Below are 27,634 nucleotides of genomic sequence, written 5' to 3' on the forward strand. Positions count from 1 at the left end.
GGCGCGGGGGGCACGGCGGCCAAGGCGGGCGGCGCGGGCGACATGACGGACAACATCCCACTGCAGCCGGTGCGCCAGAAGAAGCGGATGGACAGCAGGCCCCGCGGCGGGTGAGCGAGACCCGGGGCTGGCCGCCCTCCTTTGTCCGCGCGCGGCCGGAGCCTGGCGCTCGGGCGGGGCGGGCCGGGCCTGACAGGTTGGCCGGCGCCATGAGCCGGTGGCCGGGCCTGGGAGGCCGGCGGGCGGGCGGGCGGGCGGGCGGGCTGGGAGGGAATTCGGCTCAGCTCCAGTTCCCGCCCGGGCCCCCGGCGCGATCGCGTCCCTTTTGGGCCCAAGCGCCCGGCTGCCTCTCACCGATGCCCACCTTCCTTTCGAAACCCCGAGAAGCCGGGCCTGCCCAGCGCTGTTTACACGCGCATGGAATTGGGATCAGCCTTGCTTCTTAACCATTTTGTTTCCTGATTACTCCTTGTCGTTGTAATTACGACTTGGTCAGTATCAAACCTTGCTCTGCGCGTGGAGTCCTCGGAAGCCCGGATATGCTCAGTTTATTTGTCGGGGGAGGCATGGCTTCCTCCGCAGACCCGCCTGGGGGGTTCCCCATCAGTGCCTCCGGGTCTCAGCCCCCAGATGGCCGCCTTCCCCTCCCGGCCCCGGCTGGACCCGAACTAGTAGCCGCAGGAGGGCGAGAAGGGTTCCTACTGGTCAACAGGAGACCCCCCCCCACGGCTCCCCAGTTTGAGAAGGAGCCCCCTGGCAGGCGTAGGGGTTGCCACCTGCTGTGCCTTCCCGCATTGGCAGGCCCCTGGGCAGCCTGGTGAGGGTTTCCCTCACTTGGAGAGAGAGGACGGGAGGATGTTTTGCGCCCTGCCGTCTTCTTATTCGGAGGATGGCAATGACCTGTTGAGGTTTTAAGGGTCTGTGGCATCGCCTGCGACAGAATTAGCTGGGGGGAAGGTAGAGGGGAGCTGGTTAAAATGCAGATTCCCCGGCCCCGCCGATCAGTTCTTGGGGATGGGACCTGGAAATGTGCATTTTCCGAGGCCGCCCAGGTGAGGCTGTTGTCGGGTGAAGGCTGAGAACCGCAGCTGGGCGGGGCCGGGCCTCTCGGCCCCGCCCTTCCCTTTGGCGTCCTGTTCTCTCTGGGCCTTTTCCCTGTGGCGGCCGCTCTTTGCGGCGTCAGTTACTTGATGGAGGGGGTGAGGAGGGTGAACAAGTAGGCTGGCTTCACCAGGTGTCCGTCGAATTAAGAAAAATGAAGAATGATGCCAGCTGCCATTTTGTGAGGTCTTTGTCCCTGTCTTCTTAAAGTCTTCCTTAAATCTCCCGGTGAGGAGTCCCCTTTGATAGAATACAGAGGAGGAAGAGAGCCCAGCGAGGTCGAGGACTGCTGGGAAGATGCTGCAAAATGCAGATTGCGCTCGGGCTCTCTGACCCCAGAGACCGACAGCCCTCCACCCTTTCCTTCACTGTTCGCGCGCGTTGTAATCCTGACCGCTCAAGGCTAAAGAACGATAACAATTAACTTGAGCCGTATGCCTGGCGTAGTGCCTGATGTAATATACACCCTCAGTAAATGTTTTTTTTCTCAGTGTTTTAATGAATTAATATGATCAGTGGACTCGAAGTTCCTCTAGTTATTAATTTGTGCCAAAAACAATTATAAAATGCCTACTGTGTGTGTGTGTGGGGGGCTGTGTCAGGTGTCTGGGGTGCATATACGAATTAAACAAGCCCTGACCACAGGTGTATGCCTCCTGACCCTGCATTGGAATCACCTGGGCAGCTTAAACAATTACCATCCCTGCCCCATTTTAGACCTTTGAAATAAGAGTCTGGGGTGGGACCTGGCTATAAGCTGCCCTGATGATTTTAATGCGCTGGCATAGTTGAGAACCTCTGATTCAGTGCATGAGAGAAAAATGCAAATAATTATTTAAAAGTGATGATTACCATGATAGAAATATGCACCGTTGATACAGGGGCCCAGAGGGAGTGGTGCTGACAGTTGGAAAAAAAAAAAAAGATTTCTGTTTGTTATTGGCATGGAAGATCACTCCTCCTTTAGAATTTGCCGCTTTGGAACTAATTGATTTCCTAAACAGTGACGTGGATTCAAATTCAACTCATGTATCTGGAATTCCAGGTATTTGCGTATATGTTCTAGTATTTAATCTGCATTTTTAGGAGTAGCCTTGTCAAGTTGCGGATCTTGGTGTTGGGAAGCACTTTTGGAAGCACAGAGAGATGGAAAGGCTTCCTGTAGTTTAAGGTGGGGGGGCAGGGGGGGAGGTAAAGGAATAAGAAATATATTTGTGATGGGTCAGACTCTTTGCTGGGCACTTGAGATAAATGGCTGTGTTTAAATCCTCATAACAACTGTGTGAATTTTTGGAGTTAGTTTCTTCATTTTATAGACAGGGAAACTAAGATTCAGTGATGCTAAATAATTTGTTGGAGGTCACAGGGATACTCAGTGTGAGGAGGTGGATCAACTCTTTTTACCTAATGGCTCAAAGCTGTAGGATGGTTGGGGGATTTTGTGGTTAAAAAACCAAAAACATAGGTGCCACAGGTCCCAGGAGACAGAGTATAATTAATGCTGGGGTCACTCAGCATATGTCGCCAAGATATGCAATTTATTTGCTGGAGGAATGCCGTAGACCCAGAGCTCTTTTCTCTCTTGAGAAAGTTACCACATCCTGATGTTGAGAAAACTATTACAGCGGTTTTGTTTGGACACAAGGCATTTGCCTCACATTGCTGGAAACCACTTTTCTGACATGTGCTTTCCTTCTGGCTAAATGAAGTTCTCCTCTTGGTGAAACACAAGAGATCTGTTAAGAGTGTAGGCGTAGGATCGGAGAGCTGGGTGCAAGCCTGGGTTTTGCCACTCACTAGCTGTGTGACTTGGGGAAATTACTTTACCTTTCTGGGTCTCATTTTTTCATCTGTAAAGTGGGAGTAACAGTAATTGTGTATGCCTCCTAGGATTGTGTAACTTAATCCATGCTAAGTTTGGAACACTAAGTGCTTAGTACTTCCTGGGTCTTTACTAGGACAGATAGTGGTAATTAGGTCTTTGTGTAAGGTTTGCTTTGGGGGATCACCAGAACGCTCCTTTGAGAGGAAGGACCTTTGATGGTAGGAAGTAAAGAAATATTACTGACTTCATTGCTCCTCCCTGATCAAATCCAGGAAATGATTAACTACATAAACTATTCCATCCAGGTATGTAGACGCCCTGGTTTGATAGATATTGTTAAAAGCAGCTCTGGCAGAACTGAGACTTTGCTTTGCCTTCTCTTAGTAATAATTCGGGGTTTTGTGGCCAAATTGGACAAGGATGATTTGATTTTTGATGTATTTGGACTTGGGGCATTAGGAAGTTTTGGATGAACTGGGTTAAGAAAGAGCTGACTATTTAGGTACAGAGTCTATTTCAGCTTTTTTTTTTTTTTTATAAATAACTTTATTCGAGTATAATTTACATCACATAAAATACATCCACTGTTAATGTACAGCTGACTGATTTTTTTAAAGTAGATTTATAGAGTTTGTGCAGCCATCCCCACGATCCAGTTTTTGAACATTTCCATCAGTCCCAAAAGTTCCCTCGTGCCTGTTCGCAGTTCATTCCAGGCTGTCACTGGTCTGCTTTCTGTTTTCATAGGTTTGCCCTTTCTGGAAATTTCGTATAAATGGAATCATAAAATACGTTGTCTTTGTATCTGCCTTTTTTCGCAGCATTTTTTTTAATTTAAAATTTTTTAATACAATTTTTAAAGGTTACTTTCCATTTACAGTTATTACAAAATATTGGTTATATTCCCTGTGTTGTACAGTACATCCTTGAGCTCCACCCAGTAGTTTGTACCTTTTGCTCCCCAGCCCCTATTTAGCACCCCCACCCCCCACTGGTAACAACTAGTTTTGTTCTCCATGTCTGTGAGTCTGCTTCTTTTTTGTTAGCACAATGGCTTTAAAGTTCCTTTTTATTGCTTAATAGAATTCCATTGTGTAGATATACCATATTTTGTTTATCTGTTCACCAAGATGGACACTTGGATTATTTCCAGTATTTGACTATTGTAAATAACACTGCTAAGAACATTAAGGTCTTTGTATAGACATATGCTTTTATTTCTCTTGTCTACTGTGAGGTTTTTTTTTGGCTGCGTTGGGTCTCTGTTGCTGAGCACGGGCCTTCTCTAGTTGCGATGAGCGGGGGCTACTCTTCGTTGTGGTGCGCGGGCTTCTCATTGCCGTGGCTTCTCTTGTCATGGAGCATAGGCTCTAGAGCACAGGCTTCAGTAGTTGTGGCATGTGGACTTAGTAGTTGTGGCTCGCGGGCTCTAGAGTGCAGGCTCAGTAGTTGTGGCGCACGGGCTTAGTTGCTCCGCGGCATGTGGGATCTTCCTGGACCGGAGCACAAACCTGTATCCCCTGTATCGGCAGGCGGACTCTCAACCACTGCGCCACCAGGGAAGTCCGGCAGGTGGATTCTTAACTACCGTGCCACCGGAGAAGTCCCAGACCACTGTCTTTTCCCTCCTGTGCCTCAGTTTCCTCTTCCGTAAAGTGGCGACATAGTAAGAGCCCATGTGGTCGGGCATAATATATGCAGAGTAGATACGAGCCCTCACAGAACGTCAGAAATTGCTCTTTGCACAGCCTGGAAGAGGGACCAAGCCTCATGCGGACTCTTGCACTGGGTAACACGATCTCCTCTTCTTTCTAGAACTTTGTAGAGAGTCTGGTTGAGTAAGAACTCTGGCCAGAAAATGGCCACAGAGGACTTGACTCTGCCAGAAGCTCTCTCAGACCTCAAATGACTAAATCTGTAGTGGCAGGGCTGCTGCAGGCCACGTGCTCCTTTGCAGAGGTGCTCACGCCACGCCAGGACGAGGGTGCAGCAGTGATGTGAATTCACTGTTGATGTGGACGAACAGTGCCCGCGTACGGAGTTCTTTATACAGATGTGTTTATTCAGTGGGAAGTTCTGAACTTTTGATTGAAGCTGTCACTTCTGATTTGTGATGTTAAAATGCCTGTCTCTGTTGACATCATGGAGGGTAGTATTAGGTATACAGCACAGTTGATTCTCATTACTTGCAGGACTGTCTGCCAGGCACAGGCAGTGACACCAGATGTGAAATTACAAACCCAGGTGGAGATGCTGAAGGGTAGAGCGTGGATACAGGTGCCACTCTTGCCGGGGCTTCCCTGAGGAAGGCCAGTGAGCCACCTGGGTGCCAGTCCCTAAGGAAGCAGGGTGGCCATTTGACCTTGACCTCGGCCACCCATGCAACAAGTAGAAAGGAGGAGGCGGGGTGTCGAATGATCCGTCTTTGGACTTTGGGCTGTCGCTTCTCAAAACAGAAGTTTCTTCTAATATCTCTACCCAGATGCACGTGATGAAAATCATTAACTAGGGCTGGCCAGACTTGATGGCCACCTTTGGGAATGGACATGAAGTGCCTGGAGCTTCCCTCCTAAAAGTGAGTGGACTTTGGTTTAATTTAGAAAGAAAAAGACTCATTGTAACATATTTTTTGATGACTTTTACCTAAAGAGATAGAATGGTGCTGATTGTTTTTAAAGCTCGCATCTTTTATTTATGTGACTTTGAAAGATTGATTGAGGTATTCAGAGCTTGGCCTGTGGGAAGCTTCGCCAGAGATCACTTTAGGTGGCTCGTGGCCAAACATTGAAAGGCTAGCAAATATGTTTACAGTTCCTTCTTTTTGTGCCAAGTGATACTTGTTTTCTCTTTGTAGTAGTGACAGGAAGATTTCTTTTAGAATACATTTCAGTAAAAAACACAGAGTTGATTTAAAAGTATGAAGTCAGTAATAGCTGGGTAGGTTTGTAGACGTGCCCACGTCATGCCTGACATTTAGGAAGCGGTGGCCTGTGCTAATAACATGGTGCTGTTGGTCTGGAAATATAATGTTATTGTTACAAAGGGGAAAGAAAAGGGATAAGCTGGTTGTGCTAATAGATTAAAAATTCTTTTTTTAAAAAAATTATTTTATTGAAGTATAGTTGATCTGCAGTGTTGTGTTAGTTTCTGCTGTATAGCAAAGTGAGTCAGTTATGCACATATATATTCTTTTCCATTATGATTTATTACAGAATATCGAATATAGTTCCCTGTGCTCTGCAGTAGGACCTTGTTGTTTATCCATTCTGTATATAATAGTTTGCAGCTGCTAATCCCAAACTCCCATTCCATCCCTTGCCCATCCCACCAACCCCTGAGCAACCACAAGTCTGTCTTCTGTGTCTGTGAGTGTTTCTGTTTCATGGATAAGTTCATTTAGGTCATGTTTTAGATTCCACATATAAACAATGTCATACGATATTTGTCTTTCTCTAAGTTATTCACTTAGCATGATAATCTCTAGGTCCATTCATGTTGCTGCAAATGGCATTATTTCATTCTTTTTTATGGCTGAATAATAACATTGTGTACATGTACCACATCTTCTTTATCCACTCATCTGTCGACGGGCATTTAGATTGCTTCCGTGTCTTGGCTATTGTAAATAGTGCTGCTATGAACATTGGAGTGCATGCATCTTTTCGAATTATGGTTTTGTCCGGATATATGGCCCGGGAGTGGGATTGCTAGATCATATGGTAGTTCTATTTTTAGTGTTTTGAGGAACCTCCATACTATTTTCCATAGTGGCTGCACCAACTTACATTCCCACTAACAGTGTAGGAGGGTTCCTTTTTCTCCACACCTTCTCAGCATTTGTTATTTGTAGACTTAAAAATTCTTTTTATTTTTCCAAGTTGTCCATGAAAAACATGATTTATTTATTTATTTAAAAAATTTTTTTGCGGTACGCGGGCCTCTCACTGCTGTGGCCTCTCCCGTTGCGGAGCACAGGCTCCGGACGCGCAGGCTCAGCGGCCATGGCTCACGGGCCCAGCTGCACCATGGCATGTGGGATCTTCCCGGACCGGGGCACGAACCCGTGTCCCCTGCATCGGCAGGTGGACTCTCAACCACTGCGCCACCAGGGAAGCCCAAAAAACATGGTTTTTAAACGATGGTTAGTTTACCTAGTTCATCTGGGACCTTAACGTTGCTTTAATCATTGTCTAAAGTTTGTGGGAGGTTTGTGGGAGAGGACAGTTGGAAGGGGCCCCATGGAAAGAAAGGCTTCTTGTGTGAATTGGAAAGCTGGGTGGGCTGGAGACTATTGCCTTCTTCCAGTTAGATCTCTGTGGCATTTGCCCAGTGCCAGGGAAGAGCCTGCTGGCTGCCCTCCCTGAGGAAGAAGACGCCTGTGGAGGGAACGGGGCCTGGTAGGCTCTCCCCCTCTTTGCTGGGCCATCTGCTGTGACACAAGATGAGGTAGAGTTTGGCCAGTTTAGACCTCAGGGATCCTCAACCTCAGCACTATTGATATTTTCGGTTTGACAGTTCTCTGCCTTGGGAGCCTGTCCTGTGCACTGTAGGATGTTGGGCAGCATCGCTGGCCTCTACCCCCTGGATGCCAGTGGCACCCTCCCCCCAGTTGTGACAACCAAAACTGTCTCCAGACATTGCCATGTCCCCCGGGGGGTGGGAGGAGTAGGAGTGGGCAGAATTGCAGCTGTTAGGACCCCCTGGATGAGTGGAATGTGTACACCCTATGAAAAGCCATGCCCCTTACTGTCCTTAAGGTGACTCATCCTGTCTTTAAAGAAAAAAAAAGAAAGAATGAAAAAAGAAGAACCTGCTGGGCAAGAGATTCATGTTTGGATTATGTTCTTAACTCTGAGTTCAGCTTCTCATTTAGCAGCTGAGGAAGTCTTGAGCTGTTGGAAGAAAGCATTTGGGAAGTGTCATGGGCTGACGTGTGTCCCTCTCCAAATTTACACGTTGAGGTCTTAACCCAGCACCTTAGCAAGTGACTGTATTTGGAGACAGGGCCTTTAAAGAGATGATTAAATTAAAACGAGGCCATTACGGCGAGCCCTTAACTAATCTGAGTGCTGTTCTAAGAAGAGGAGATTAGGACACGAAGAGAGACACCAGGCATGAGAGGAAAGCCCATGAGGACACAGGGAGAAGGTGGCCGTCTGCAAGCCAAGGGGAGAGGCCTCAGAAGGTAACAAATCTGCTGACACCTTGATCTTGGAGTTTCCAGACTCCAGAGCTATAAGAAGATAAATTTCCGGTGTCTAAGCCCCCCGGCCTGTGATATTTTCTTATGGCAGCCTGAGCCGGCTAATATAGGAAGCATCGTGTGGTTATTTTGGTAGGTGAGGAATCGCTCGGTGTTTCTGGTAAACCTTTATTTTAGGCCGATGATGGGTTCTTTAGTGCTTTTCTTTAGACAGTCCGGTCTCAAGAATTCTCCATAAGCAAAGAGTTCTCCATGCTGCAAAGTCATGTCCGCTAGAGCTGAATGCCACCCCCCACCCCCCTGCAACCTAAAACACGTGCCACATGCTCCGTAAGGTGGAGGTGCTGTCCCCAGATGTTTCCTTTTGCTTAAAGAGTTTGCAGGGGTCACATTTCAGGTTGCGCTTCGGGTGGTTGGTTTGTTAGTTCTTGTGACTTGGATTGTGCTAGATTAATTTGTTGAGAATTATAATAGTTGCTGCCCCCTATTGTGTGCTGGTTAGGTGTGCAGTGCTCTTCTAGGAGTTTGACGTGGACCATCCCATTTCATCCTCCTGACAGCCCTACTTTACAGGTGACAAACTGAAGAACGGTTTTGGTTTAGAAAACTTGAAAGCTCATTTCAGTTTTTTTAAAAGGCTCATTTAATTTGAATTTCTGCAGCAAACTGTATTCCGCAACCTGTCTCTATGCCCTTTCCTATTTGAGTTTTCTTGTAATGGCCATTTAGAGGAAGTGATTTTTGTTGAGGGAAGAGGAATTGGGGGTTTGTGACCCTTCAGTGATTTGGAGGTAAATATGTGTGTACTCCATTGTTTCTGGTAGAAGCAGAGAGCAGAAGTGATGTGACAGAGGAAAATTCTGGAAACTTCAAATTATCCCAATCACGGTAAATCCATCAGAAGCATAATATCTGTTTTCAGAGTTAGTTTCCATATTGATCCTTATTTTTTTTAATTCACTCTCTCTGTAGGAGAGACATTCATGCTAATGGCGGGGGTGGGGGAGTGCAGAACATCTATTTCTAAAATGTGTGTACTCACCCTGTAAAAGGAAGTGATTTGAATCTGAATACTTTTTAGCTTTTATACAGTCAGTCCCCATGAAAGTGCAAAGAAAATTTGAAACTGGAGAACCTCCCCCGCCCCCATCCTCTCCCCTCTTTTTTCTGTTCTCCAGATTAAAGGCAGTCAGAGGCTCTCATACAAGGAATGACGCAATTGTGTCCGGGTACATCAAAGGACTAGGTAGTAAACAGACAACACCACTTGTCCCACCTCGCGGGGTTTTTTTCCCTAAATAAGCTGCTTAAAAAACTATGCATATGTACACATCCGTGCGTATATATACACACACAGGAAAGTGCACAAATCATAAACACACAGCTTGATGAATTTTCACGAAGTGAACGCACTCCCGTAACTGGCAGCAGATAAACAGGCTCTGACCTCGGAAGCCTCCTCTTGCCTCCTTCCTCCCCCGCCTTGATCTATATCCTGACTTCTAACAGAGATTGGCTGGGCCTGTTTTTGACCTTTAAGTAAATGCAGTCATGTAGCAGGTACTCAACATCACTCATGCCTGTTAATTCTTGCTCCATGTTTGATTCATAAGGGTTGACCGTGTTGCATGTTTATTGTAGTTTGTTCACTCCTGTCCACCATATGAAGTCAGAGTATGAATAAGTCATTGATCCTTGAACAATGACGGGGAGGGGGTTAGGGGTGTCGACCCCCAACCAGTCAAGAATCCAGGTACTGGTACCGCTTGCTGTCTTTGCCTCAAAAACAAAGGAATTGATAAATGACTCACGCAAGAGCAGAAGCTCAAACAGTTTGAATAGAATAAGGACTCAAATGCTAGTTCTTTTGATTTTACATATTGTGATCTCTAATCAAACACAAACTTTTCCCCAAACTTAGTTAATTTAAAGATGTGTAAAATGAAAATACAGGTACTTTATTTATTGAGAAAAATCCACATATAAGTAAGTGGACTGGTGCAGTTCAGACCCATGTTTTTCCAGGGCCAGCTGTATTCCATGACCCCTCTATCCCATCTCTTCCTGATGGACAAGTGGGACGTTTCCAGCTTGAGGGCTCATGAATGGTGCTGCTGTGGACCTCCCTGAGCTTATCTTGAGGACATGTATTATGTGGCTTTGTTGGGCCCTTGGGGATATTTGTGTTTAGCTTTAGTAGAAATTGATAGTTTTCCAAATTGTACGAATTTGTGCTTCTCCACCCGGGAAAGTGCCAGATGCTCCACATCCTCGTCCACACTTGGTATTTGTCATTTTTCGCTTTAGCCTTCCTCATGGGAGCGTAGCAGTATCACAAGAAATGTATTTAAAAAAAATATTTATTTGGGGCTTCCCTGGTGGCGCAGTGGTTGAGAGTCCGCCTGCCGATGCAGGGGACACGGGTTCGTGCCCCGGTCCGGGAAGATCCCACATGCCTCGGAGCGGCTGGGCCCGTGAGCCATGGCCGCTGAGCCTGCGCATCCGGAGCCTGTGCTCCGCAACGGGAGAGGCCACAACAGTGAGAGGCTCGCGTACCGCAAAACAACAACAACAAAAAAACAACAACAAAAAATTTATTTGAGAGAGGCTTCATTTTCTTGCTCTGAAGTCAAGTTTTAGACGTACAGGATAGCCACATCATGGTAACCCTGAACCTAAACGTGGCAAAATGGTCGCATCACAGCAGCCTTGCCTTTCTGACCAAGTACTCTCCTTTTATTTTTACTTTGATTTTATTTTGCCTCATGATAACTTTGCACCATAGCTCACACTAGCTCAAAGATTGCAGCCTCTGTCCTAACACAAATCCTTGTTTCTACCTTGATTCCTCCCAGTATATTCTGCAGCTTGATCTTTCTTTCCTTTCCTTTTTCTTTTTTTGCATTTCTTAGTTTTGATATTTTTTAATTGAGGTAACGTTGAGTTGTAGCATTATGTAAGTTTCATGTGCACAACGTTATATTTCTATTTCTGCATACATTACAACCAAACACCCTCTTCTTGAGTAGTTTTCATCATAAGGGAAACAGTAAAAAAGTATAAAATTTACTTTCTTTTAATTGTAAAGTGAGTGCATGTGTATTAAAAATTGGAGAACAGAGAAAACTGATGAATGAGTTACTGGTGTAACTTTCCCTTCAAAGGCAACCACAGTTAACACAAACCTTTTAGCATACGCTGTTTTCTTCCTGTCTTGTTTCCGTGTGTACATTGTTTGATGAATTATAACCATGTAGCACATGTGTTTTTATTTCCTGCCTTTTTTTTTCATTCAGCATTTTAATGTAAGGCTTTTTTTGTATCATGATGTGCTCTGTAAATGACACTTTAAGTGGCAACATATTATTTCTTTGAGGAGACACCTTTAATTTACATAACCAGGGCCCTGTAGTTTTACAAGTTGATTCTTATTGTCACTTTATAAATATAATGTATTCATTCTGAACGCTGGCCCTGCAAAGCAGAGGCAGGCCAAAGACACACAAAGGGAAAGTTGAGGGAGGCCCAGGCCTGGGTTATGGTGATCTCATGTTTGCTGTTTGGCTGGAGATGCTCTCGTTTCAGTCCTCACTGCCTCCCAGCTGCTTCCTGCTGCATCACTGAGATTTCTTGTGTTTCCAGGCTGTTGCATTAACTGGGGCTGAGCCTTTGTCAGTCACTAATATCCCCTGAGCAGTACTGGGCTGTTTTGTGCCCAGTGATGGAACCAGGGGCCTGGGGGACCAGGGCTTGTTAGAGAACAGCCCCTGTACAGTCAAGCCGGAGACAGCTGCTGTGGCCCTGGAGGTACCTGACCCACTCAGAGCCCTCCCCAGCTCTGGGGCCCCACATGGGACTTTTTTTTTTTTTTGGGCTGCATTGGGTCTTCACTGCTGCACGGGGGCTTTCTCTAGTTGCAGCGCTTCATTGTGGTGCACGGGCTTCTCATTGCGGAGCACGGGCTCTAGGCTCGTGGCCTTCAGTAGTTGTGGCTCGCGGGCTCTAGAGCACAGGCTCAGTAGTTGTGGCACACGGGCTTAGTTGCTGCACGGCATGTGGGATCTTCCCAGACCAGGGCTCGAACCCCTGTCCCCTGCATCGGCGGGTGGATTCTTACCACTGCGCCACCAGGGAAGCACCCCACATGGGACTTTTAAACACTAGCATTTTATTTTTTCTAGTATAAAAGTAATAATTTCTGTTAAAGAATACTACTGATTTCTCTTAGAGAAAGGTTAAAGATGCAGTAGCTAGAATTTAAAGCCCGACTTTCTATTAACATTTAGGTATGTTTCCTTCTGATCTATAATTTTATCGGATGGCTATTGGGTGACATTATTTTTGTTGGTTTTTGCTGTTAGAAATTAGAACTTAGTCTACAGAGGCTATCTTTCTTCTTTCTTTTTTTTTCGCCATGCCATGGGGCATGTGGGATCTTAGCTCCCTGACCAGGATGGAACCCGCACCGCCTGCAGTGGAAGTGCAAAGTCTTAACCACTGGACCACCAGGGAAGTCCCTAGAGGCTATCTTGATGCATGAATTTTTGCTACATCTTGGACAATGAATTTCTGGAAGGGCTCTGCCATTTTACACCCCATGAAAGCCAGAATGGCCCTTGTTCCAGGGTCAGGATAATTTTGCCTTTTGCCTAGCGCAAACCCCCGAGATTGGGAAAGTTCAAAAAAAAGAGAGAGAAAGAAGTAAAAACACATGCTTTCCTTTCTTTGTCGGCCACAAATCAGGCTTCCTTTTTATTAATGTGTGAGCCAGGTGGAGCCGGAGGGCAGTAGGGGCCTGTGGTCGATTGAGGACAGGCTTGCTCCGTGGTAACGCTAACGCTCTGTGGATGGACTGGGGGAACCGAACACCTCACAGTGGTGTGTGTTTGGTGGCTATGAGAGATAACGGAGTCTGCAAGCATACAGTAAATGTTTGTTGAACGAATAAAAGGCTTTCTAGATCCAGTTTCTCGTGACAAAGCTGTGTGTAGACAACAGGGCCAAGGGCACGTCTGCTTCCCTGCAGAGGAGGGTGAGGGTTGTAGTGGGGTCGTTGGAGCCCAGGGTCGCGTTTCCCTGCAGCAGCATCATTAGGAGAGGTGTGAAGCGCTCCCTGTGAGGGCCCTGCCACGCCTGAGCTGCCCTCGGACCAGCCCCTCAGCCCCTCTACCACCTGTTTCCAGAGGTAAACTCCTCCCAAGCGACAGGTGTTGTAACTTCTGGCGTCTTACAGGCGCCCTTGGAAACATCCCCCATGGCCTTCCCGGGGGCTCGGTGCCAGAGCCACGCCCGGTGGGGCAGCGCCTTGGCTGGGCTGCAGCCCCTGTCTCCAGGGGAGCGCGGATGGAGCTGAGTCCGGTTAGGAGGCGGGTTCCTGGTGGAGGGCTGGCTCCCCGCCGCCTGGCTTGGCTGCCGAGCACCTTGAGGGGCTGAGAGCCTGGATTCAGGCACGGATGCCTCTGTCCACGTTGGTCTCCTCCTCTCACTGACTGTATGACCTTGGGCGAGAGAGTCCAGCTCTCTGAAAACGGGTGTGATGACAGTGCTGGGGGGGCGGGGTGTGAGGACTGAATGAGCTGATGCATGTCAGGTGCTTAGATCCCAAGCGTGTGGCCCCCGGGAAGTACAGTAGCAGTGATAGCCGTTGTCAGGGATGACAGTGGGGTGGAGGGAGGAGCCATGCGGGCCTGGGCGGTGGCACTGGGGACCCTCCGTGTGTCCTGCTGTGTCTCTGTCATTGGGTTCCTCCCTAGGTGGTCGTCTGAACAATTCAGAGGTGGCTCTTGGAGTCTGCTGTAGTGTGAGGTCTTCAGGCGCCGGTTAAGAGCGATGGCTCTCGGGTCCACCTGCTGGACCCACAGCTGACTCTGCCCCCCACCAGCTGCAGGACTCTCAGTGTGGAAGGGGGGCGATGAGAGCGCCCACGGAATGGGGGTCAGGATCAAGGGAAGTAATTCACATGGACAGCCGGCACACGCTGAGCGCTTTATAGCTGTTCTTGCTTATTGTCCTGGTATCTGGGGAATTGCCTTCCATGTAATCATTCAGTTCTGTTCAGTTCTCTGGCATTCTGTGGGCTGCTGCTGGATGCTGCCACACCAGACCTCTTCTAGAACCCGTGAGCAGATGGCCTAGTGAAAGTGTCCACGTGTGAGTAGGGTCCCTGCACGCTGGGTGCCTGGGGCATGTGAAGGGATCCACGCAGAGCGACCGAGCACCTGCTGTATGCCAGGCCTGGGGTGGGAGGCGAGCAGTATCTGGTCTCTGACCCACAAGCTTGTGGCTGAGATTTAAGGCTGCAGACTGAGAGCTGTGTGCTGTTTGGGCAGCAGTGTGGGTTTTTTGGTTTTTTTTTGGTTTTGGTTTTAAATTTAAAAAGTTTAATCACAGTGTCACATAGTTCAGTATTGGTTTTTTTCTTATAAATTTATTTGTTCGGGTCTTTGTTGCTGCGCGTGGGCTTTCTCTAGTTGCGGCGAACGGGGGCTACTCTTCGTTGCGGTGCATGGGCTTCTCATTGCGGTGGCTTCTCTTGTTGCGGAGCACGGACCGTAGGCGTGCGGGCTTCAGTAGTTGTGGCGCACGGGTTTGGTTGCTCCGCGGCATGTGGGATCTTCCTGGACTACGGCTCGAACCCGTGTCCCCTGCATTGACAGGCAGATTCTTAACTGCTGTGCCACCAGGGAAGTCCCAGTTCAGTGTTAAAAGGTACAGAAGTGTGTACATTGCACACTCAGTCTCCCTCCCACCCGCTCCGTTCACCTACCCTGTGCCCCTCCCCAGGCAACCACTCATCAGTTTCTTCAGTGTGGCTCTGGAGAAACTTTAACCATCTCCCAAAAAAAGTACAAGTATTTTATACCTATCTAGACAAACATGCATGGATGTTTCCCTTTTTTATTCAGTTGTTAGTACACCTTACACACTACAACCTATTTTTTTCACCTAACAGTACACCCTGGGCTTGTTCCGTATCAGGACATAAAAAGCTTCTTTATTCCTTTAAATGTTTTCTTTAAAGTGGCTTAATAGGGTTCCATCGAATAGATGTACTTTAAGCAGTTTACTACAGATGAGGTTTAGGTTATTTCTAGTTTGCTGTTACTAGATGTTATGGTGAATGGTCTTTATACCCATTTTGGAGCATATGGAATATCTCAAAGGGGAATGGTTGGGTCAAAATGAATGTCCATTTGTAATTTTGATAGCTGTCGCCAGGTTTCCCTCCCTCAAGGTAACACTGATTTAGGCCCCTCCCAGCAGTGAAGGTGTTGTTAGGCTCTTTGATCTTCGTCATCGTGCTAAGTAAAAAAATTATCTCTCAGTGTGGTTTTAGTTTTGCCTAGTACTTTAAAATTGAATCAGTTGCCAACATTTAAAAACTGAGTGTTTGCATCTCACAGTCTTATGTTTTGTCTTTGTCTTGAAGAATTGGATGGTCTGCTGGGCTGGGCTTATGTAGAATTGTATCCTGGTAGGATCTGGGGGCAGCTACTTCCTTCCCATGAGGTCTGGTCTCCTCAGTGTGCCCCACCCCACTGGATCCTGTGTTTATTTTTGTTCATTTATTGTTTTCTGTTACTTGCTGGGCTTCTGTAGATTTGAGTTTGCCAGTCCTGGTCTAGAGAGAAACGGGTAAGTCTAAGGGAGAACAGAGCTGCTTCGTCTTCTCTTCGGGAATAACAGAGTTGGGTTTTGACGGATAAGTAGAAGTTGGGTGATGGGCTTGCCTGAGCAAGTCTGTTGTGGATGAGTCTTGCACAGGGGTTGGGAGTTGGAGAAAAATGAAACAGCCAGGGACGAGCTAAAAGTGCAGAGTTCTGGAGCTCACCTGCCTTGGCTGCAATCGGTGGCTTGACTGTGAGGACCTGGGATGAAAAGGTAACAGGGGTGAATTTGAGTTCATAATTATTGAATCGTGGGGTTGGATGCAACGTGAGAGGTGTCATGTGCTCTGAGCAGAAAGAGACCAATAGGGGAAGACTTAAGGCACGAGAAATAGGGAGAGGCGACAGATTGCATCATCCGTGACTGCCCCCTACCCCAGAGAACCAGAGTTAACAGTTTGTGTGTGTGTGTGTGTGTGTATTTGTTTCCTAGTATTTTTTCCCATGCATATATCAACATATATTATTTTTATTAAAATATAGCACAGTAAATTGCTTATCTTTTGCTTGCTTTTTTCCTTCCGTTTTATCACTTGGATCTTGTCCTGCCAGTGTGTGTGTCTCTCCCTTATTCTTTCCAGACTACAGTCCATTGTACAGGGGTCTTGCCGTAATGGGCATTTGGTCATTTCCAGGGTTTTGCTCTCTCTCTGTATTGCTGCTGTTGGCCTCCTAGTGCATTTCCCGTTGGTCACCAGTACCAATATTTGTGTCCTTCTAGGCAGACTTGCTAGGTCAGAGGATCTGAGCTTTACGGTTGAAGAAGTTGCTACATTGACTTGGCTTTTTTCATTGGTAAACAGTAGTCCCACCTTATCTGAGCTTTCGCTTTCTATGGTTTCAGTTACCCGTAATGAACCCGAAAATATGAAATGGAAAATTCCAGAAGTAAACAATTCATAAGTTTTACATTGTCCGCTGTTCCGAGTAGCATGATGAAATCTTGTGTCTTCCTTAGTCCTGCCCTGGACATGACTCATCATCCCTGTGTCCCGCGTATCCTGCCGGTAGTCACTTAGATGGGTCTCCGTTATCAGATCAGCTGCCCCAGTATCACAGTGCTTGTGTTCAAACAACCCTTATTTTACTTAATAATGGCCCCAAATAGTGATGTTGGCAATTCGGACATGTCAAAGGGAAGCTGTGAAGTGCTTCTTTTAAGTGAAAAGGTGAAAGTTCTCGACTTAAAGGAGAGAAAAGAAGTCGTACGCTGAGGTTGCTAAGATCCACAGCAAGAATGAATCTTCTATCAGTGAAATTATGAAGAGGGAAAAAGAAATTCGTGCTAGTTTTCGTGCACCTCAAACTGCAAAACTTATGGCCACAGTGTGTGATAAGTACTTTAGTTAAGATGAAAAGGGCATTAAATTTGTACATAAGGTATTTTGAGAGAGACCACGTTCACATAACTTTTATTACAGTATATTGTTATAATTGTTATGTTTTATTGGTTATTGTTATTAATCTCTTACTGTGCCTAATTCATAAATGAAACTTTATCACAGGTATTTGTGTATAGGAAAAACTCCGTGCTATCCTCAGTTTCACGCATCCCCTGGGGGGGTCTTGGACCGTATCTCCTGTGGATAAGGGGGACAGCTATAGTCTTGTTTCTTCTCCAGACAGTAGCATTCCTGTGGCCAGAGATACTTCAGACTTCAGTGAACTACTTCCTTCTTTGCATTCTTTCAGATCCTAGATTTTATATTCTCCCGGTTTAAAAAAAAAAAAAAAAAAATCTATCCACTTCCCTGTTTCTAGAACAAAGAGCAGAAGTTTCCCTTCATACCTTCCCTTCCATTCCTTCCAGTCCCCCCCACCTGCCCCCCAGGCATCTGTGCTTAACAGTTTGGGTTACGTCCTTCTAGACCTGCTGTCCAGTGTGGTAGCCACTAGCCGCATGTGGCTGTTTTCATTCATTAAATTAATGAACTAAAATTTAAAATGTATGTTTCCAGCGCTCAGCAGCCATGTGTGGCTAATGGCTGGTGTGTTCGATGGTGCAGCTAGAGAACATCTCCCTCTGCACAGAAATGTCGGGGACAGTCCCGCTCTAGAGCAGCATTCTCAGACTTGGGACGGTTGGCATTTGGGGCCAGATAATCTTCTGTGTGGGGCTGTCTTGTCCACTGTAGGATGTTTAGCAGCATCCTTGGCTTCTACCCACTAGATGCCAGTAGCCCTTCCCTTCCCTGGACCTGCAGTCACGACAGCCAAACATCTCTCTAGACGTTGCCAAGTGTCCCCAGGGGCAAATTCACCCCTACCTCCGTTGAGAGCTACTGCTGCAGACTATTTTCTCTGTATTGCTTTTTTTAAAATTGGGGTATACTTGATGTACCCTATGATACAAGTTTCAAATGTACAACCTAGTGAGTGATTCACAACTTTTAAAGGTTGTACTCCATCTGTAGTTATTATATAATATTGGCTGTATTCCCTGTGCTGTACAATAATATATCCTTGTAGCTTACTTATTTTATACATAGTAGTTGGCACCTCTTAATCCCCTTCCCCTGTCTCGCCCCTCCTCACTGGCACCCTCTAGTTTGTTCTCTGTATCTGTGAGTTCTCCGTGTTGCTTTTAATTTTCCTTTACATTCTTCCTGGATCTTTCCGGCGTCAACACTGAGACTCTAGCTTCCTGGACTCCGGCTTCAGGGAAGGTAGCTACGTCATGCAGGCAATTCAGCAAATATTTACTGAGTGCCTGCTGAGTGGCACCAGGGCAGAGATGATCATTTCTTCGGACGCCAGCTCCTTGTTGCAGTAGTTACATTGTCCAGAAACATTGTTCCCTTGGCGTGTCCCTCTCTAATATTTGTTTTCCTTGCATTTGGCCAGATTGTGTGAAAACACTGCACATCTGGTTGGCAGGCTGTTGGCTATCAAAACCTTTGTTTTAGAGTCAAGTCGTAAGGAACTCCACTTTGGTTTCCTTTTGTTTAAATTGTGTAAGCTGGAAGCAGCGTAGACGAGATTATTTCTAGCCTTACATCTTAGCCTAGTTGAATAGCCGTTGCTATTCAGGTGAGAGAATTTTCATGTTTTCTTTTTTCAATCTGGAAAAATAACGTAAGAGAAATAAGATCTACTTTTAATTGAATGCCTGCTATGTGCTAGGCATTGTCTTACACCCTTTATATATAAAATCCTTGGTCTTCGTAGTAATTCAGCAAGGCGGGTCTTACTGTCAACTTACAGATAGGGAAAGTGGGGATCACAGAAGATGAATTGTCCAAGGGCTCACAGCTGGTGTGGAACGGGGCTGGGATTTGCGCACAGGCCCATCTGGTTTAAAAGCTGGTGTTTATTCCTCTAGCCCACGTGGTCCTGCTGTTCTGAAACTGAGACTCTTGCTTGTTACTTCTTTTTCAGCCTCTACATTAATTTCTCGCACTCAGGGGTTCTATCTTGTAGCCCATCTCCCCAGCCTGTCTAGAAAGTGGGATAGGAGTTAATTTGGGAAAGTGACAGCTCAGTTTGGTGTTGAGAAGCGACAGCAGGGTGACAGCTGCCACCCCACAGCTCCAGGCAGCTCCCCCTCTTGGACCTCCGGGGTGCTGACGTCCACCCCTGGACAGACGGGTGTGTGGCGGCAGCTGACAGAAGAAAAAAGAGTCGTGGGTATAAATCCAGATGTCGGGGGAGCCTGGCTGCCGCCTCTTCTGCTTTAACTGACCTGGGGGCTGGGGGAGGACTTCGTCACTTGTAAATTTGCCACCAAGCCCAAGGCTTCTACTGCAGGACAGTAGTTCCCCAAATAGCGGATGACGGCTCCAGGTGCTACAGTGATCCTAAGTAATTCACGGACAGGAACTAAATCACATTGAGGTGTATAGCGAGAGGCTTCCTTTTTCAGTTTTCCTTCAGTATTTTTAACCCTGTCAGGGCCCGCTTTTGAATAGCAGAAGAAACTGGCCAGCAGGCAGCAGGCTGGGGGCTGGGAGCCGCTGTATCTGGAATTTAGTAACGTTTGCTTCTCATTGTGTTGATTTTGATGTTTACCTTCTATGTATGGCAAGTGATAGTGGTTTTGCATTTATGATAGTGGTTACCTTTTAAGACACATTTATGTACCGATAAATAAAATCCAGGTCAGGAGTTCTCAACCAGGACACAACTGGCATTTGAGGCTGCATCATTCTTTGTGGCGGGGGCTGTCCCGGGCTTTGTAGGATGTTTAGCAGAATCTTGGCCTCCTCTACCTACTAGATACCAGTAACTAACCCCCTTCTCCCTGTTGAGAATCGCTGATTTAAGGTATGCAAATTGAGGCAAACTTATGAAGTTAGAAAGTAGAATTAGTTGGATATGGTAGAAATCCCGTGTGTGTGAAAAGGGCTGAAGTTTGGGAAACTCTTTGGGCAAATTGCCTTCAGTTGTGGGGTCCACTTGCTGATGTTCCTGTGGCATTGAGGTTTGTTCAAGAGCGAGGAGGGAGGAGATGCCTTGAAAGAGCTGCTCTGAAGCAGCACCGTCTAGTAGAACCTCTGCCATGCTGGAATGTTCTGCATCCGCGCCGTCCAGTCCATAGCCACGGACCACCTGTGGCCGCGGAGCGCTCAGAATGTGGCTGCGGAGAATGAGGAATTTAACTCTTTTATTTAAGTAACTTAAATGTAAAGCTACCAGGTTGGACATCACAGCTCTAAAGAGATCAGTGTGCAGACGTCAGGATGATAGACTGCAGGCTTTAAAAGCTTAGACGCGAAGACACACAAACCAACAGGAAAGCATCTTATTAAGTACGGCCCAGCCACGTGGCAGACGGGACTATCAGACAGGAGATTTGGGGCGGTGGTTAACTGCACCCACTTAACATTGGCTTTAGCAAAGTAAAATAAAACAAAAACCAATGTACTGGTGCCTAAGACTTGAGAAGCCCAGGGAACCGACAGACCTACTCTCGCCCCCGAGGTGGGCAGGAGCCTCCTGTGGTCCCTGCACCCTCCTTGTGACTCCATTTTCAGGCAGACTCTCCCTAAACAGGAGCAAGGTGGCTTCCTGCGACTCCAGGCTTGTTTTCTGCCACCTTAACAACCCCAGGGTGAAGAGCATTGTCTTTTTGGAATTTTTAGCAAAAATCCCAGCCAGGCCTCTCACTGGCCCTTTCTCTGAGCCCAGCACCATGCTGAGGGCTCTGCTTGGCCAAGCCTGGATCCTGGGCTTGTCATGCCTGGAGCTCAGAGGTGGGGTTGGCCTCGGCTCAATCAGGTGGAAAGATGGAGGGAAATGGACTTACTAAATTATAACTGTAGGCTATAGAAGAAAACTGTATGGTAGCCTAGGCTAGGGGACTGAATCTGAGGTAGGACACACTTGGATGGGGGCCCCTCCCTAAGGCTGGGGTGCAGACCTGGTTGGAGACAGTGTAGTTCAGGCCACTGGATGGCAGGACCAGAGCTGGTCTGCAGGTGGGGCAAGCAAGAAAGCAATCCCAGGGGTACCGATGGGGTGGCAGGCACAGCTGGTGGTTGACACATTGGGTGTACAATGGGAGTGAGGGCACCTGAGCTCACAGTGTCCCTGGTGGGACACTAAGGGCCACAGTGACAGGGGGACCTTGGGAGACAAACCTGAGGGTGAGGGAATCAGGGCACTGGTGTGGAGGAGGCCTGGGGCCTGGGATGTCCATGTTGAGAGGGCCCTGGTAAGGTGACCCCTGGGCCACAGTGGGGCTCGAAAGCCTCGAGGGACAGCATGTGCTGGGCGCATGGCTGGCCAGGGCACCATTCGATGGCCTCACTCAGCGCACTGCTGACCCGCCCACTGTGCCACAGCCTGGAAACCACAGGTGAGCTTTTTCCTCCAGTGGTGTCCCTCCAGCGCCCTCTACTGAGAAGGCTTAGCATTTCACTGACTGTAAAGGAGAGGCAGAAAGGAGTCTGTCCACATCCCAGAGCGGGCATTGAAGGGTGACTGGGGAGCTGGGAGCCAACGCATTGATATGAAGATTAATGAATGAGTGTGGGGGGCAGGGCAGCTGATGTGCACACAGAAGAGCTCCGGCTTGAGCAGCCTGAGAGCCCTCACTCTCTATGGCCCCTAAGGATCTTTCCAATTTTATGTAATGAAGAGAGACTAGAAAAAAAAAATAGAGCTGTGAAATAATTGTGCTGATGGGGCTGTCAATGGCTGTGCAGGGTACTCTCAGGCTCTTAGCTCAGGATCTGGATCAGACAGACCTGGGCTTAAAGTCGGCTTCTACCACTCGGTAGTAGATGGAGCTGGTGTAGCAGTAGATCTTGAGCAGGTAACTGAGTCCTCTCTGGGCCTCAGTTTATCCATCATGAAAATGGGGATGATGCTAGTACATACTATGTAGGATGGTTGTGAACGTTAAGTAAGACATTATTTTTTAAAGAGACTACACTTCTACATCCGTGACATTTTGAGAATCTATTTTTCTCATCACCCCTCACTGCCACCACCCTAGTCTTTGCTTGCCTGGATGACGGCAACAGCTTTCTAAATGATCCTTCTGTTTCCAATTTTTTTGGTTAATGTACAGCTTGATTAAGATACAGTTCACATGCCCTGCAGTTCGCCTCTTTAAAGTATATAATTCAGCAATTTTTAGTATATTCACTGAGTTGTGCAGACATCACCACAATGTTAGAACACTTCAGCATCCCCCAAAGAAGCCTCACACCTGTTACCTGTTTCTCCTTTTGCCCACGGCAGCGTCTTCTCTGCTCAGAAGCCAGAAGGACCTTTAAAAAAATGTAACTCGGGAATTCCCTGGCCGTCCAGTGGTTAGGTCTCTGTGCTTCCACTGCAGGGGCATGGGTTTGATCCCTGATTGGGGAACTAAGATCCTGCAAACCGTGAGACGTGGCCAAAAAAAAAAAAAAAAAAATTAAATCAGATCATGCCACCCTGTGCTTGTAACCCTTCAGTGATCCCCACTGTGGATGGAGTAAAATCCAGACTCCTTGCCCTGGTGACAAGGCCCTGTGTTGTCTGCCCCCTCCTCCTCCTCCGACCTCATCTTTTACCCTCTCCCCTGTGTTCGTTGCATTCCAGCCACACTAGTCTTCTTTCCCTGCAGATGTGTGTCAGGCTGCTTCCTACCTCTGGATCTTTGCCCTTGCGGTTCTGATCTGCCTAGATGGCACTTCCTTGCCTGGTTGCATGGATGTTTCTTCTTGTCACTCAGCTCACCTGTCACCCCAGCCTTCCTGACCACCCAGTGTCCCGGAGCCACACACCTTCCCCCCTCCTCTTATCCCGTGCCTTATCTTATTTTAGAGAGCTGTTTACTGTCTCTCTTGCTCCCTGTGGGAGGAGGACCTCGTCTGTCCTGCTCACTGTTGAATGCCCTGGGTGAGGACCTGCGTCCCGTGAGTGCACAGGACATTCTAGGTGAACGAACGTGTGACACAAAGGGAGCAATGATCCCTTGTCTTCTTCTTCTTCTTCTTAGATTCTCAGTTAATACTGTTGACCTAAAAGTCATTGAAAGTGTGCAGCTTATATCCAGTGCAGGTAGAAAGTGAATAAACAAGGTGACAATCAAGGTGATTAAATGAGATCAGCTTGGGGCTAGTTACCCTGGGCTCAGGTGACACAAAGTCCTTATTCTACCCTGTGCCAAATGCTTACTACCCTTTGTTGCAATGAGATTGTGAGGAAGTAGAAGGAAAGGATCCCGTTCCAAAGTTAGGTCCCCACAGGAACTGGAATCATAGTTGGACCAGATGAGCACTTAATAAATGCTTACTATTATGGATTTAGCTAAAAAAAAAAAATGCACATTTAGTCCCATAGGTAATAGATGTACAATGTGATGGAAGAGTAAGTAGGAGAAGGCGCCCCTACTCCCTCCTTCCCAAAGGAAACCGGTGGCGTCAGCTGTCGTGGAGGTTTTCTGCATTGGCAGGCATAGTCTGCACGGTATCCTCTTGCTTTCATGCAAGGAATGGCATCCTGGACACACCTTGCAGCTCCTTCCTGATTTAGCGTATCTTGCAAATGGGGCTATTCAGCGCATACAGCTCTATCTCCCTCTTCAAAGACTGTTGAGCATGCCATCGTATGGACGTTCCCTGCTTATTTGACCAGCCGCCCTCTGATGACCGGTTAGGTACGGTTCCAGGCTTTGCTACCACGTGCGGGCTGCCCTGAATGACCTGCCCCCTGCGCACATGCACGCCTGCCGGTTAAGTCACGGAGCGTTTAACTTGGTAGCTTGCTGTGAGCAACCTTCTGCTAGGACAAAACAGACAAAACTCATAAACAGCCTGACAGTATGTCATTCTCTTAAATTCATTCTTCAGCTTTCATTAGAAACACTCAGCTCTGGGAGTCGTCATTACAGGATTATTATAGGATGGGGAGAGACTGGCTGGTTCACAGAAAAGTCAGTGACCATGGGTAGGTATCTGCAGGTTGAAGGGTGTGCTTCCGTCAAATGCATCCTCCCTCCCTCCCTCATTCAGTGCTTTGCGTCCACGGATGGCCGGCTTGGGTGACACACACCCAAGAGCAGGAATGGGGCTGGACACCTCAAGGTTTCTGTATGTGTCTCTCGCCAACACGAATGAGTTATTAGAAGTGACACCCATCCTCATGAGAGCTACCACCATCCTCCCCACCCCAACCCTAGCACTAGTTTACGGGAACCAGGATGCTATATTTAAGAAAGAGCATCGTGTTTCATCATGGAAATTTTGAGCATCTGAGCAGGCAACAACTTGCTGGCTTGCTAATCTTTAGAGTCCCGATGCCCAGGGACTGTGTGTGCTCAGCTCTGCACCCCAGTCCCTGGGCAGGGCCTGCCTGGCCCGTAGGAGGAGGGGGAGACGGTGGGTCCGCAGGTGACAAGTGACTATGTAAGTCATCATGGCCACGTCTGGATGGGTTGCCTTCAGCTGGCAGCATCTCAAGGGGCTGGTAGGGCTGGGGTTCCTTCCTCCCAGCCTGTGGGGGTGGGTGGGGAGGTGAACAGTTCAGCCTGGGGTCTTTCCATGAAAGACCCTTAACGAATGCTCGTAATTCTCAAAATGCCTGTTTACAGCCGCTCCTGAAGGATGGGCTGCCTTTTTTTGGCACGAGTGAGGGTGGGCATGTGTGTCTCAGAGCAGCTGAGTTTTGCCAGAGCCGGGCAGGTGTCCCTGGCTTCACACAGGCGACCTGAGGGCAGGCGTGCCTGGTGAGCTGCCCTCTGGGGGCGGCCCTGGGAGTCAGTTTGCCTACAGCTGGTACGCTGGCCTGTCTTCAGGTTATGCGGGGCGCCGAGTCATCATCTTGCTGGCGTGTTCCTCCAGCATGTTGCTAAAACGTGGAGCCGAGTGTGGAAGGAGATTCTGTCCCTTCTCTTTTTGTATAGTAATCTTGGTGTGACCAGCACCCTTGATAGCATGTGGGGCGCGAAGACACTGGGTTTCAGAATAAGATGGACCTGGTTCAAGGCCAGACTCAGCTGTTTCTCACATCTTGGTAAACTCGGGTGCTTTATTCAGCTGTCCTGAGCTTTCCTCTCTCACCTGCAGAATGTCAAAGTGATAACAGTACTTGTTGCTCTGTATTTACTTTTTTAACTTAAATCTTATTTTAAAAACGAATCCTACTTTTTGAAATAATTTGGGCTTGGGGACAAAGCATCTTTGATTTGGACCACAGCTTCTTAGATGCCTCAGCTTTGTTTTCCCCTCTCATTGAAGGATGAAGCCTCAGATGGGGCTGTGGTTCTGACTCAGTGAAGATGCTTTAGAGAAAGACATTCTGGGAAGAGTGGATGGGTGTGGGCGTGGCCTTGACGGTGTGGGCGTGTCTTTCCCACAGGTGCTGCGAGTGGCTGAGATGCTGTGGTGCAGGGGAGCCCAGGCCCCGCACGGTCTGGTTGGGGCACCCCGAGAAGAGGGACCAGAGATACCCTCGAAATGTCATCAACAATCAGAAGTACAACTTCTTCACCTTTTTGCCTGGGGTATGTACGGGCAGGGGCAACATCGTTTTCTTCTTCCTACACCAGATGTATGCAGTGGTACCAGTCTTAGCAGACTGAAGTCCCTGTGGCAGATTTTGTGAACACCCCGTCTTTTCCATGTCACCTCAGCCACTGGCCATTCATCTTCCCTGGTCCTGAGCACCTGGAAGGGGGCTGCCTTCTGTCTGCAAGGCTGTGAGACTCCACTTGATTGGTTAGAATAACTTCACATTTATTTGGTGTGTTGGGCCTAAGAGTGAAAAAGATATTTTGAGGACGTAGCTTTGTTCCAAAAAAAAAGAAAATCAGGAGGGGACTTCCCTGGAGGCGCAGTGGTTGAGAGTCCACCTGCCAATGCAGGGGACATGGGTTCGAGCCCTGGTCCGGGAAGATCCCACATGCCGCGGAGCAACTAAGCCCGTGTGCCGCAGCTACTGAGCCTGCGTGCTAGAGCCTGTGAGCCACAACTACTGAAGCCCGCGCACCTAGAGCCCGTGCTCCGCAACAAGAGAAGCCACCACAATGAGAAGCCCGCACACCGCAACGAAGAGTAGCCCCCGCTCACCACAAGTAGAGAAAGCCTGCGCACAGCAACAAACGCAGCCGAAAATAAATAAATAAATAAATTTATTAAAAAAAAAAAATCAGCGCTTACATTCCCCCCCACCCCTCATTATCATGAAATACATATTTGGAACAGGAAAGTTGGGAGATAAAAGTGTAGAGAACTTTTTTAAATTTTTATTTATTTATTTATTTATTTTGAGAACTTTTTTTTAAAGGTAAATTTTAACACTATCATCCAGAGAGACTTTCTATTAACATGTTTGCGAACATTTTTTTTTTTTTTTAATTTATTTTTGGCTGCGTTGGGTCTTTGTTGCTGCATATGGGCTTTCTCTAGTTGCGGCGACCAGGGGCGAGTCTTCCTTGCGGTGCACGGGCTCCTCACTGTAGTGGCTTCTCATTGCAGAGCACACAGGCTCTAGGCGCGCGGGCTTCAGTAGTTGTGGCTCACAGGCTCTAGAGTGCAGGCTCTAGGGCGCAGGCTCAGTAGTTGTGGCACACGGGCTTAGTTGCTCTGCGACATGTGGGATCTTCCCGGACCAGGGCTCGAACCCGTGTCCCCTGCATTGGCAGGCGGACTCTCAACCACTGCACCACCAGGGAAGCCTGTTTGCTAATGTTTTGCGTAGTATTTTACTCTGCATTCATCCCTTTTGTTTGTTAAATTCATGGACAAGTACTCTGAAAACCTTGCCCGTAAAACACCTTTAAGTTAAACATCTGTTTTTATCTAGTGTGGCCTCCAGAATACACTGACTGACTTCAGAAGCAGCAGCAGCAATCAGTTCCAAAGCTGGAAGAAAAAAAAATCACTGTTTGATTTATTGAGGGAGAACATGGAAATGCAGATACCTTACACTGTAGCTTAAGGTCAACCTGAATGTTTTTTTAAGGGTGATTTTTTTTTTTTTGCGGTACGCGGGCCTCTCATTGCTGTGGCCTCTCCCGTTGCAGAGCACAGGCTCCGGACGCGCAGGCTCAGCGGCCATGGCTCACGGGCCCAGCCGCTCCGCGGCATGTGGGATCTTCCCGGACCGGGGCACGAACCCGTGTCCCCTGCATCGGCAGGCAGACTCCCAACCACTGTGCCACCAGGGAAGCCCTTTAAGGGTGGTTTTGAGTACATTTATTGCTGCCTGGCTTACTCCCCTCCCCCAGCCCCCTAAAGCTCAGTATCTTTTTTTAAAATTAATTAATTAATTTTTGGCTGCGTTGGGTCTTCATTGCTGCACGCAGGCTTTCTCTAGTTGTGGCGAGTAGGGGCTGTTCTTCGTTGTGGTGTGTGGGCTTCTCATTGCGGTGACTTCTCTCTTTGCGGAGTACGGGCTCTAGGTGCG

At 47.7% G+C, this 27,634-nt stretch overlaps 1 protein-coding gene across 2 annotated transcripts in view; it reads left to right on the forward strand.

Annotated features, from left to right (window-relative positions):
* Positions 1-6: 6 nt before the first annotated feature.
* The window catches only part of ATP9A (ATPase phospholipid transporting 9A (putative)), a 128,403-nt gene continuing 100,775 nt past the window's right edge, over positions 7-27,634 (forward strand). The window contains exons 1-2 of one of the 2 annotated variants that reach the window (XM_029220132.1): positions 7-110; positions 25,586-25,730. In XM_029220132.1, the coding sequence (XP_029075965.1) occupies positions 43-110; positions 25,586-25,730 (213 nt within the window). In that variant the 5' untranslated portion in view covers positions 7-42. Of the gene's footprint in view, positions 111-15,720; positions 15,765-25,585; positions 25,731-27,634 lie in introns of those variants that run through there. The other variant, XM_029220133.1, reaches the window with a different exon arrangement.

Source organism: Monodon monoceros, unplaced genomic scaffold (genome assembly GCF_005190385.1).
Source record: "Monodon monoceros isolate NGI ecotype Baffin Bay Population unplaced genomic scaffold, NGI_Narwhal_1 Super_Scaffold_13, whole genome shotgun sequence".
Lineage (NCBI taxonomy): Eukaryota > Metazoa > Chordata > Mammalia > Artiodactyla > Monodontidae > Monodon > Monodon monoceros.